Source organism: Polyergus mexicanus, unplaced genomic scaffold, assembly GCF_030449975.1.
Source record: "Polyergus mexicanus isolate NDT 795.1 unplaced genomic scaffold, iyPolMexi1.0 SCAF_6, whole genome shotgun sequence".
NCBI lineage: Eukaryota > Metazoa > Arthropoda > Insecta > Hymenoptera > Formicidae > Polyergus > Polyergus mexicanus.
The window spans coordinates 5,415,117-5,427,242 of record NW_027223326.1 but is presented as its reverse complement, the minus strand read 5'-3'; the positions used below and the strand labels follow the sequence as shown (position 1 = coordinate 5,427,242).

At 37.9% G+C, this 12,126-nt stretch overlaps 1 protein-coding gene across 10 annotated transcripts in view; it reads right to left on the bottom strand.

Moving 5' to 3' along the window:
- Positions 1-12,126, bottom strand: part of Wdr62 (WD repeat domain 62) — a 135,535-nt gene that overhangs the window by 72,020 nt on the left and 51,389 nt on the right. For all 10 annotated transcript variants that reach the window (XM_070297888.1, XM_070297883.1, XM_070297884.1 and 7 more), the window contains exons 5-16: positions 5,612-5,827; positions 5,326-5,508; positions 4,970-5,130; positions 4,554-4,890; positions 4,274-4,437; positions 3,355-3,679; positions 3,063-3,273; positions 2,159-2,408; positions 1,102-1,555; positions 750-818; positions 443-550; positions 11-180 (exon numbers count right to left, since the gene is read on the bottom strand). In XM_070297888.1, the coding sequence (XP_070153989.1) occupies positions 11-180; positions 443-550; positions 750-818; positions 1,102-1,555; positions 2,159-2,408; positions 3,063-3,273; positions 3,355-3,679; positions 4,274-4,437; positions 4,554-4,890; positions 4,970-5,130; positions 5,326-5,508; positions 5,612-5,827 (2,648 nt within the window). The remainder of the gene's footprint in view (positions 1-10; positions 181-442; positions 551-749; positions 819-1,101; positions 1,556-2,158; positions 2,409-3,062; positions 3,274-3,354; positions 3,680-4,273; positions 4,438-4,553; positions 4,891-4,969; positions 5,131-5,325; positions 5,509-5,611; positions 5,828-12,126) is intronic.

Sequence of the window (12,126 nt, the reverse complement as noted above, 5' to 3'; positions counted from 1 at the left end):
AGAATAAAACCTTCGAAGCTCTTCAACATCTATTGCGTTAACAGTGAATTGATTTGATATAATATCTTCTGATGGAGGATAATATATTAATCTATGATGTGATTTCTCAGAACCAGTTGTTCCATTTTCCCCTTCGGAATAATCTTCAACATCCCCATCATGTTCAGTGCTCTCATGATCCTGAATGACACAATATTTTTTGATAAGAATATGGAAATCATTATTGATAACAAACATAACAATTAACAAAAATATAGATGATACATAAGCGATAATCAGTAAAATAATAATTAAAATCATGATATCAGCAGAAATATGTTATTTACAAAATATATGATGCATTGTGTTATATTTTAAAAAACAGTTTTATAAATTATTTCGTAAAAAGGTTATCTTTTTAAACAATGATTTCTGATAACATTTTACGTTTAAGATGTTATACCTCAAATTTAAAACTGCCAAGACTACTATCGTCGGTGTGGTGACGACTCCTTGATTGACGTGTTAATTCCGTGATATTGTTTCTTATTGTTATCTTATCATCAATTATCTATACCAGCAGTCGAAATAAAATATATTTAGCAAAACATAAATATGTGATGATGAATTAAAGACCAATTTAAATTAAAAAAAAAAAGATAAGAGCAAAATAAAATAATCCATAAGTAACAGGCCTGTTATCAATGAAAATTAGAAAAACGATAACGCATGCGATTAACTGATATTAATGTTAATAATTTAGTTAGTACCTGTTTTGTGTCATTTTCTATCTCTTTATAACTTTCGGGATCAGGTTGGAATACGTTTTCTCTCTCTTCCTAAAATCGTAATCGTAAATGTTAATATTTTGTTCCTAAATTAAAAAAATAGTAATATTATATTTTATTTTATAATATTTATAGGTTAGCGATCAATGTTCAGTTATGCAATCACTAACGCATACACTTCTTATTAATTTTATAAGCATCTATATTAACGATTTATATTCTATATTATTATGTCTTCGACTGAGCATGTGTGATAATTATCGAGAATATGATTAATAAACGCCAAAAAATCAAATAATTTGCACATTTAATTAAAAACATACTTTATACCAACCCTTTTACTAATTGTTGTTTCTCGGCGATATTCGCTGCTACATTTCGTTTCCGTGCCGCTGTCAATAGAACTATCCTTCGAACCACCACCACCGCCACCGGCATCCGAATCAATAGCAGTACGAGACGGAGGAAACGGTATAACTTCATCACTGTCATAGACGGACTTTACAGTGATACCGTCGCTCTCTTGAACTCTTTGTGCCCATCTTCCTTTGGGTAGATCAACATTGAGGGATCTAACGTTCAAGTCAAATACCGCGCTATCATCAGTACTTGTGGTATTTATTTGTTTCTTCGCCCATAGTGGCAATTGACCCACACTAAATCTGTAATCCATGCCGATACCTTGAGGCGGATTCGCGTTGGGATCAAGGAAATCCGGTGGTGGTGTTCCAAAAGTTTCTTTGTCCAATTGTACATCGATACTACCAACGTTGGCCTGAGACAGTCTCCTGTGAATAATACAACACATTCGATAATGGGTACTTTCCAGTTACGGAACACAGTGATACACTGCATGACACAGTGTTATACAATGTCGACTTGTAGCTGGAACGCTGTTTTCGATCTATATGCTCAATATATGTATATATAACGATTTGAGCAACCATAAAGAAGATCAACGATTTGTAATAATAATTTAAACTCGCAGAAGATATTTTCGCTGTAAAAGTTAATATTTTTCAACAAAAATTTTTTATGAATTATTAACTTATTTATCAAATATGTAGAGAAGAAATTAAAAACAGATCAAATTATGTAAATTAAATGTAATATAGTTACAATTTTATCTTATTAACAGAATTTGTAAGTTTTATTAATTAATTGAGTGACGACACAGTCGAACACATTATTTTAGCTGTGTACGATTGCGTCGACTTGTGTCGTAGTTGGAAAGCACTGAGTCGTACATTGTGTTACACAATGTTGCTTGTGTACGTTGCTGGAAAGCACCCAAAATTCAGATTTTATTCAAAATTGCGATTTTCATTTAAATCAATAAAATTTAATAAGATTTAAACAATAAAGAAAAGAGAAAAAAGAAAAGTACTCACTTGCCAGCGCGCATCGCTTGTTGAGCCAGACGAGCTTGCATAGTTACAACCATATCGTGTGGCACGCGCCATATGAACACACAACCATCGCCGCTCGCAGATACGAGGTGACGACAGTCCGAACTGAAACGTAAACCTGTCACCAATTCTGAATGACCGACCATAGTAGCCATACATTCACCGCTGTAATAATCATATACGCAAAGTGTTTTGTCTGTACATGAGGTAGCTACGTAAATACCGGACGCATCTGAAAATATGTTAAATAGAACATTTGTAGATCAAAATCACTCAGTATGAATATTGCTGTTCTACTTCAACATAAATGAAATATTTTTAAACAGCGAGATTTAAAAACATTATAAATTTAAGTCATTTATTATTTTAATGATAATTTAATTCATTTCTTTAATGTAAAAATATGATTCTAAAAAACAAATAAATATATTACAGTAGAGCTTCCATATAAGTTATGGTTTCATTACTTTGATTTCTCCTTCACATGTACTTTCACCAACACTAATATATTATTTCTATGTCATAATAAACAGATTACATGACTGTGCGCAGCACACTTATATACATATGTTGAATTATTCTCGCAAGTGCTGACGGCTTTGCTTATGCAACTATGCATAACTATTTCGCGCAAATGTATGACGATTGAACAGTTTCGCGCTATAATAGGAGGAAAGATTCTATAGACATTATTTTTCAAGAATTTTTTACTTTTTGAGCCTCTTGAAGCAAAAGTTATGGAGTCTATATTCTGTAGTTTTATTTTATTAGGTATTAATGTTTATTAATTTCATTATTATTTCAATACAATATTGATTTTCCTGTGTTAAAGAATTTTACAATATTATAATAAAGCAGCGATATGATGAGCTGTAAACTATCTTACCTAGAACGACTTTGATTAGTGAGCCATCATCGCTAACGGAGCCTTTAAAAGTTTTATTGTGTTTACCCGTTGTGACATTGTAAACTCTAATATTTCTATCTTGACACGCAGTTAAAACGTGCTTTTGCCCGGAATCGACCTCCATGTCATACAGAGTAGTTTTTCCTTGAGCGTTATGGTCTCTTGCGAATTGTGGCATTCCACCTGGTGTCTACACAAATACGGAAGCTAATCATATTATTTTAACAAACAAATCAAAACTGATCATCGATTATGAAATCAAGTTGTTTACCGATTGCAGTTGTCTAAAAATAATACTCTTATCGGCGCCACAGGATACCATTTGTATTTGATTGTCCTGATTTGATTGATTAAAGAATCTGACAGCAGTAATGGATGAACTGTGATCGTCGAGCGTTTGCAAGAAATTGTATCCCTGATCCACGCTAAAAACGTGAATTAATCGATCTCGCGACGCACTTGCCAATAGCCTAGGGACATTTACCGAGTATTGTGAAAATTTCGAATATTCTAAACACAGCACTTCGGCATCATGCGCCTCTATTAAACACAGTTCTTCTAATGAAGACACATCATGAATTCTGATGTTGCCGGATCTATAAGAATAATATACATATGTTATATTTCTTATATCTTTTTTCTGTTATTTTACCTGTTTCTTTTTGATCAGATATACAATATGTATAGTATATGTTTGTATACACAGAGGAGGACGAAGGAATAGTAACGAAACGCTTTAATTTCAAAAACTATAGATTCGAGAGAAAAAAAAATGTTTAAAAGACAAAAGGATACAATGCATTCTAATTAGCAGTTATGTCATTTTAAACTTGGATTATGCTAACGCCAGCGAAATCGTAAATTCCATGGTTCGCAACTCAAAAACTTCTTAATAAAAGAGAATTTAATAATACATTTTGAAAACGTCTTGACATCATCTACAAAAATATGCAATAAAAATAAAAGTCTTTATTTTAAAAAATTCAAAATGATCTTCATACGACTTTCATAAAGTGATCCAAGGTCAAAATGATACAATTGCAAAACTAAATACACATCATACCTATGATTTTGTCTAAAACATTTTTTTCCAAAATCCATAGCTATCTAAATAGAGCGTTTTGATTTCCCATTCTGTATATATTTAACTGTTTTACTCTGTATTAACTATATTCTTTCTTTTATTTTACCTATCGCCGGAGGCAAGGTGTTTGCCGTCAGGACTGACTCTTATAGATCTTACGCCATTACGACCATCATAAGACGCGTCGCTTTTTTCGGATCCTGCGGCAGCTAAGTCTAGATCTTTCAGATAAGTCAACTCTGGATCCACATATAAGACTTGGAGCAATTCCTGTTGATAAAAAAAAAAGAAAAGTATTGTGAAATAACATATCGGCTTTATATAATTGCGTCTTATTCTGTTATATATTGCGAAAAAGAATAAGAGGCGCGCGCCTATATACTGACGTTGCTGTAAATGTTTCGTTTATACAACATATTATTTGGCGAGATATCTTTCTCCAAATTCCAAATCCTTATTGTGTCATCACTAGAGCAAGTGATGAAACTTCCAAGCGGCATAGCGCCAACAGAGTCTGGACCGGTTGGATACATCTCGACACCCCAAATGCAAGCCGAGTGGTATAAGAATGAGTGCGACTTGCCGACCCGTCTAATATCTTTCACGTCCCAAACATAGATACTATGGTCATTGTAGATGCAGGTTAGCTTGTTGTTTCGTTCATCGAATGCCAACGCAATCGTATCTGGATATCTCGCGTTAAGTGGATGTTGAGACATATGACTAAAAAAAACAAATATAAAGATATTCATAAGTTTTGCGTATGAAACACACACCACAGAATTGAAGAAATATGCTAAACCTGATAGACAATCCTTGCGCGACATCAACTCCCAAATAATGCGTCCGCGGAAGTGTTGTAATAAATTGAAGCGTACTAGGACTAAAACATCTCACAATTCCTTCAGCGCATCCGATAAAAATATATTTATCTCCAACCGTCATGCAATTAGCACTGCTTGTCTGAAAAAGTAGAGAGAGAAAGAGAGAGAGAGAGAGAGAGAGAGAGAGAGAGAGAGAAAAAGAGTATATGAAAAGTTGTTCTCATTCGTATAGATAAACTTAAAATAGATTGATTATATTCTATTCTTTTCTTTTTGCTTCAATCCAATCGACGTAACTGTATAAAAACAATTTTAATCATCCAGAATAACTTACTCGGAGTTCGACCCATTTGTCCAAAAGCCTCCTATTATTAAATTCACACAACAGGCCCGTTTTGGTAATCACATACGTAGAATCCGCCATTTCCCCCTTGCCGCAAGCTACATCAACGAAATCGTTATTTCTTTGTTCCCCTAATATGGCAGATCGGCCCATCAAAGGCACAGGTTCCTTGTACTGCGCAACAAAATATTATGCTAGAATGCTATGTCTCTATTGCGCAAAGAAAAAAAAAGAAAAAGATCGGTTTTATATCGCAAAAGTTATTGTTAGAAGTTACCTTGCTACTGCGAGAATATTCCAAGTACCAAAACTTGACGTGTCTGTTACCCACGGTGACGAAATAATTGCCATTTTCCGCGAAGCAAACAGCTTTTACTTTGCTCGAAACTTTATTGGATGCTACTTTAACGTTGTTCCGCCAATCCCAAACGTTGACGATCATGTCGTGCTGCGAGCCGACCGATACGACATACTTGTTGCTTGGTGAAAATGCCTGAGATAAAAATAGAATATCGTTTTTGTACATGTACGAGAGTTATTCGGAAATCAACCTCCAGTAGGCTAGCAAAATAAAATAAGAAACAGAAAAAACATTTTATTATACTCAAAAGTTACTTTACAGTATATACGTACACACACGTATACACAGTACACTTTTCGTAATTGCCACCCAAATTGAGGCATTTGTCATAACGCGGCACAAGCTTTTGTATGGTTTCATCAAAATACGATGCCGCCAAATTGGAATCTCAGCCAACTCCTAGCACTGCTTCTCAACTTCTCGTTGCTCTCGAATCGCTGCGTTCCTAACTATACCCTTTCATATGTGTGAACAGATGAAAATCACTTGGTGCAAAATCCGGGTAAGGTGGATGGTTGAACTTTCATTGCACTGCTTTCGTTTTTCGACCACTCTATAATTCGGATATTGTACCAAGTGATTTTCACCTGTTCATACGTGATTCACCAAGTGATTTTCATCACACATATAAAGTGTGTTTAAGAATGCAACGATTTGAGAGCAACAAAAAGCTGATGAACAGTGTTAGAAATTAGTAGAGATTCCATTTGGCGGCATCGTACTTTGATGAAACCATACAAAAGCTTGTGCTGCACTATATCCATATAGCATAGAATATTTCAATTTCATCGCAATGTTACAACCTTGCAAGTTGCAATATAATATTGCAAAGACATTACAGGAATATGTCATCCCAGATAGCTACGTCTGTTAAAAACAAATTTTATGAAAACTTGCTAAAGATTTTGTTGACAAGACGAATGCAAATTTGATACAAGATTTGTTTTATTTGATGATGTCACCACAATGCCAGCAGAAATGTAACAAAATCTGCTGACATAATTTGATAGCAAATTGAAATCAAAAACCGACCAAAGCTTGCTGACATGACTGACATTAGATTATCGGCAGAAACTGAGCAAGATCTGGTGTGCAGAATCTGACGGCAGATTGGCAGCAAAAACTGAACAGAATCTGCAAATTAACTATTATTTAAAATAGTATAGCTCAGTTGCTTACCGCTACGCGGCGCGTTATTCACTATCTATACTTGTATTCAAGTTTTTGTTATGAGTGTGTATAAAGTCTGCAAAATGCCGCTAATAATATTGTAATATATCTATTTTTATCAATTCAATTTTTGACATGATTCCCATACAGGGAATTCGGATATTAAATTGATTTTTGGAAAATCGGACAAATAATTGTTCGATTTTCATTTATTCAGTAATTTCTGTCCAAAAAAATCTTTAATATAATAAATTAATTTAAATTTACCTATATGTTTTAACATATTAATATATGTTATTATTATATTATATATTAATACTTGTTCGGGAGTCGACCTCGCCGAGATCGCCCGAATCTATCGAAGAACGCTCAAAGAGAAGCTATGTGTAGCGCGAATCCGTAGATCCGCTGGAGGAAAGGGTTGAGATGATAAACTCACGTATATGTTAATTTGATGAAAGCTTTATTCAATACACTGGGAGCGAGCCACAATGCGTGTTCCGCGATAACGATAGGAAATCGTCGTATGTCTGTTTTGTTATCGCCTTTTCCGCGTTTCTTGAAGAACTTTTAGCAAAAAGTCGAGGACGCTCACCGTTTCGATATTCGTCGAGGTGCTCACCAGCTCGTTCCTCATCGAGCTATTCGTCAACTAGACGTTCAAGAATTAGAAGTCGTGCGCCATCTCGATCTCTATCGAGACACACGACGTCGAGCACCCAAGAGGTGCTTGGGGTAAAACGCACTAGCCAAAACAATACCCTCGCCAACCATAACTCGAGCGTGGACGACGGCGCAGCACAAGTTCTGGGAGTCGCATCCGGCAACCCTCCAGAACACACGATATCCAGAGCAGCACTAACGAGGTCTTCGAATGATGATTCACAATTAGTATTAGAGCACGAAATCGAGCTTCAACACGAGATCTTAAGCGTAATTGGAGCTAGTCTCGAATTGAACAAGAAAACGGCTACTGCGGTTTAGAGTCCTATATAATCAGAGAAGCGACAATGGCGTTCCGCTTGCTGATTAGCTGACCGCCATGGGCCCGTTCCACTTAACTGCAACGCTCACGTATCATTTCATCTTTGTTCACCGAAAGTTAAACAAAGACAGATAATGGTCGCGAGCGTGTGGTCGTTAAGTGAACGTGTCCTATGTTGGCGGTTAGTTTGCACATAGGATTCACTACGTGCAAACTAATCGCAACCGGCATACCGTAAGTGAGAAAAAAGTATATTTGTAATGTTATTTTATAAAAAAAAAAAAAAAAAACCATTTTGAATATCTTTGAGACATTTTAAGGACATTTTACATTACACATTGACAACTGCGGGACCAACATGGCGATCATGGGAAGCATGAAGGGGCAACGATGTCGCTTCTCTGATCATATAGGACTCTACTGCGGTTCATAAAGATGTAGCTCTTCGCTGGACATAGATTTTAAGAAAAGGACTTCCGCCAGACGAAGTCAAATCACTTTTGGAAAAATATCCGACTCCGGAGAATTGTGTTCTTATCTCTGTCCCGAAATTAAACGCAGAGATCATCGCCGCCGTACAAGAGTCTGCGATTAAGAGAGATAAACGCATCGTCGAAAAAGAGCGTATTGCTTCATGCTTAGTGCCATGGGAAAAGCAATTTCGATCACGTTAAAAACAGATGACCCACGAAAACTCGAATTGCTCGAGAATTTAAACGACGGTGATAGGCTTCTCGCCTCCATTCATAGAGAGGAGTCTCTGGCTAGAAAAAGCATTATCCTAGCCAATCTAAACTCATCTGTGAAAACCATGCTTTCAAACACGTCGGTCGATGAGTGGCTATTCGGTATCGATTTGGAGGAAAAGATTAAATCGGCTAAGCATCTTGAAAAAATATCAAAAGTTTTGGAACCTCCGGCAAAACCCTTGCAGCAGAGCAAGTCACAGAGAAATGCAAAAAACTCGAAGAGCCTGCCCCGTCAGTCATTATACAAGAATCGAAAGGCGACATCAGGCGGGCAACGCAAGTCATCGTCCAGCAACTTGGATGCGAGGACATTATTTCACCGCACGGAGCCGATCTGTCAGTATAGGAAACGTCGATAAATGCGTCGATAAACATAGGTAGACCAGCTGGTAGGCTAAAATTTCTCCTTAGCGCGTGGTCAAAGGTGACTAACGACTCTGTTATCCGAAAATGGATTCAGGTTTACGAGATTTTCTTCACATCACCTCCAAGAGAGTTTCCCGATAGAGCGCACGTGATCCGATCATGAGCAATCATTGATTGAGAAACGAATTGATAAATTAATTGTTAAGAGAGCGATTGAGAGATGCTCATCATCACAGGGCTAATTTCTATCAAACTTTTTTTGGTTCCTAAGCCGGATGGAACGTATAGATTGATACTGAATCTTAAAAAACTTAACGAGTCTATCACAGCAGAGCATTTTACAATTGAAGACTGGAAAGTCGCAAAGAAGCTAATCAGTTCCCATAACTTTATAGCAACATTTGAAGGACGTATACTATCTCGTACCTATCGAGAAAAACTTTTAAGGGAAAATTTCTGCGTTTTTTGTACAAAGGCGAATTGTTTGAATTCATCTGTTTGTCTTTTGGCCTGAATGTGGCACCGTGCGTTTTTACAAAACTCTTGAAACTGGTAGCAATGCATTTGAGAAAACAGGGTTTTACTTCCGTTTTTTATCTGGACGATATTTTAGTTATTGGATGATCATACAAAAAATGTGTTAATAATATTCGCGAAACTACTACGCTATTGCAAGAATTGGGGTTTATAATTAACAAAGAAAAGAATCTTACAGTCCCCATTCAGCGTTGCAAATATTTAGGATTAATTCTTGATTTTAAAAAATGTTCATAGAGTTACCGGAGGATAGATCGCAGGGTCCGGTGCTGAAGAATAGGCTCATTCTTTTTGCGGATAAATCCAGGATTGGCTTGGGCTCAGGGGCGGGCGTTTACTGCCGAAGAAGAATCCATCCCTCTCGATGAATTTGCCACGGTCTTCTAAGCGGAGATAGTGGCAATCTTGTGTTGTGCACAAGGATTTTTCCCCAACCAAAAGAGGAGCCAGCGCATCAGCATCTGCTCGGACAATCAAACAGCTCTGTGTGAGGGTCCTTGGTGTTCCGATTATTATCTCCAAACTGGTCTAGGAATGCAGAGGTACCCTGGAAAAACTTGTGAGGGACAACGATTGCTCTGATCTGGATGCCTGGGCACTCTGGTATCAAGGGCAATGAGACAGCCGACCAGCTTGCTAGAGCTGACTCGGAAACTGTACTGGTGGGACCGGAGCCGGCGGTCGGAATCCCTCACCCTAGGCAAGGGGGAGATTGGTCGCTGGCTGCGGAACTAGCATTTGGCCTCCTGAAAGGGGACGGCCGGATGCAGGCAGGCGAAGGCTCTCCTTGGAGATTCTCTGAGAGAGGGCCTCGCCAGTAGCATCAAAAAGCTAAGTAGACGAGAGGCCGGACTAGTGACTCGCATTCTCACGGGGCATAGCACTCTCAATTACCGTCTGCAGAAATTGGGCATCAGTATGAGGCCCAACTACAGGAAATGTGACGCACCGGAGGAAACCAGCTTCCATGTGCTGTGCAAGCCTATGCCCAGCCTATGCCAGGGTCAGACTGGAACTGCTGGGCTTTGTTTTCCTGAAGCCCCAGCAGGTGGGTGATCTCCCAGGCAGGGCTCTCCTCTTTTGGAGAAGATTGGGCCTGAACTAAGGGGTCGCTTATCAGAGAGGCACAATGGACTTTGTCTGTGTGCCGTAGGTGGAGCTTCGCTGAGGACCGCCTTCCGTTCTTAGTAGTATTAGTATTAGTATTATCGGAGAATAAAGTATGATAAACCGGATTTATTGAATACATTTAGTAAAATCACACGTTGTACGATAAGAGAATTGCAGCTTTCGTGGGCACGTTAGTTTCTCGTTGTCCAGCTTTGAAGTACGGGATGATTCATGTGAGACGCTTCGAAAAGGAAAGATCTTACTCGTTGGAAGCCAACCATAATAATTTTGATGCAACGATGACTACCAGAAAATTTTGATGAAGATATTGCGTAGTGAAAACGAGTATTTGTTCCAGCGCATCGATGAGCGAACCTGCGTATGAGCTAAAAATTTTTTTCTGACAAAGATCAGCGTTGTCATAGGCAATGGAATGCTGAAGATTTGGATTTACATATCAATGCATTAGAGCTGGTGATCGCATTTTTTGGCTTATGCTATTATTTTGGTTAATGCTTTGTAAGTGACAGGTGCCGTAGTAATATTTTACTACGCATGGATAACACAACGGCGATTGCATACATTAACCGCATGAGGAACAATCGTTTTGAGGGTCTTAGTTTCCTTGCCAAGAAAATTTGACAATGGTATGAGCGGAGGGAAATTTTGATTATGGCATCGTATATCCACTCCAGTGAGAACGTCGAAGCTGATTACGAATCACGGAGATTGCAGCCAGAAATAGAATTCAAGCTTTCCGTTAACGCCTTCCGAAAAATCATTCGATTTTTGGACACCTGCAGATTGATTTGTTCGCCTCAAGGGCGAATACGAAATGCCATCGATACATGTCATGGCAGAGAAATCCCGACTCCATCGCCATTGATGCTTTTATATTGGAGTGGAAACGGTGGTTCTTTTATGCTTTCCCTCCCTTCTCTGTGATTTTAAAAATCTTGAGAAAAATCGAGAGTCAAGATTCAAATGACATAGTGGTCGTGCCGTACTGGAAGGCCCAGCCGTGGTTCCTTCTTTTTCTGTCTCTACTCGATGTTAAACCCATTATTTTTCAGCCAAATATTAATTTGATACGTTGTTTCTGCAGAGAAACACATCCTTTGTGGCATCGCCTTACATTAGTGGCCGGCAAACTATCCGAGAAGCCTTCAGCCGAAAAGAAGTTCCATTGGAATCGGTGGATATTTTGATAGGGTCCTTATCTGAATCATCGCTCCGCCAGTACGAGTCTGCTTTCAAAAAATGGTGGACCTTTGCGGTGCAAGAGAGAAAATTGACCCGTTTACCGATTCCACGAACAATGTATCGTTTCTTACAAAGAGGTTTAAAAAAAGTGCGTCACTCGTTCGTTGAATTGCTATAGATCAGCGATTTCTCTAATTTTGTGATCTGAGTTGGAAAAGAACGAGAAAATCCTATGATTCTTTAGAGATGTTGCAAAATTACGATCGGTGGCTCCCAGATTCGCTTGCGACCTTCACATTGTTTTAAAATAT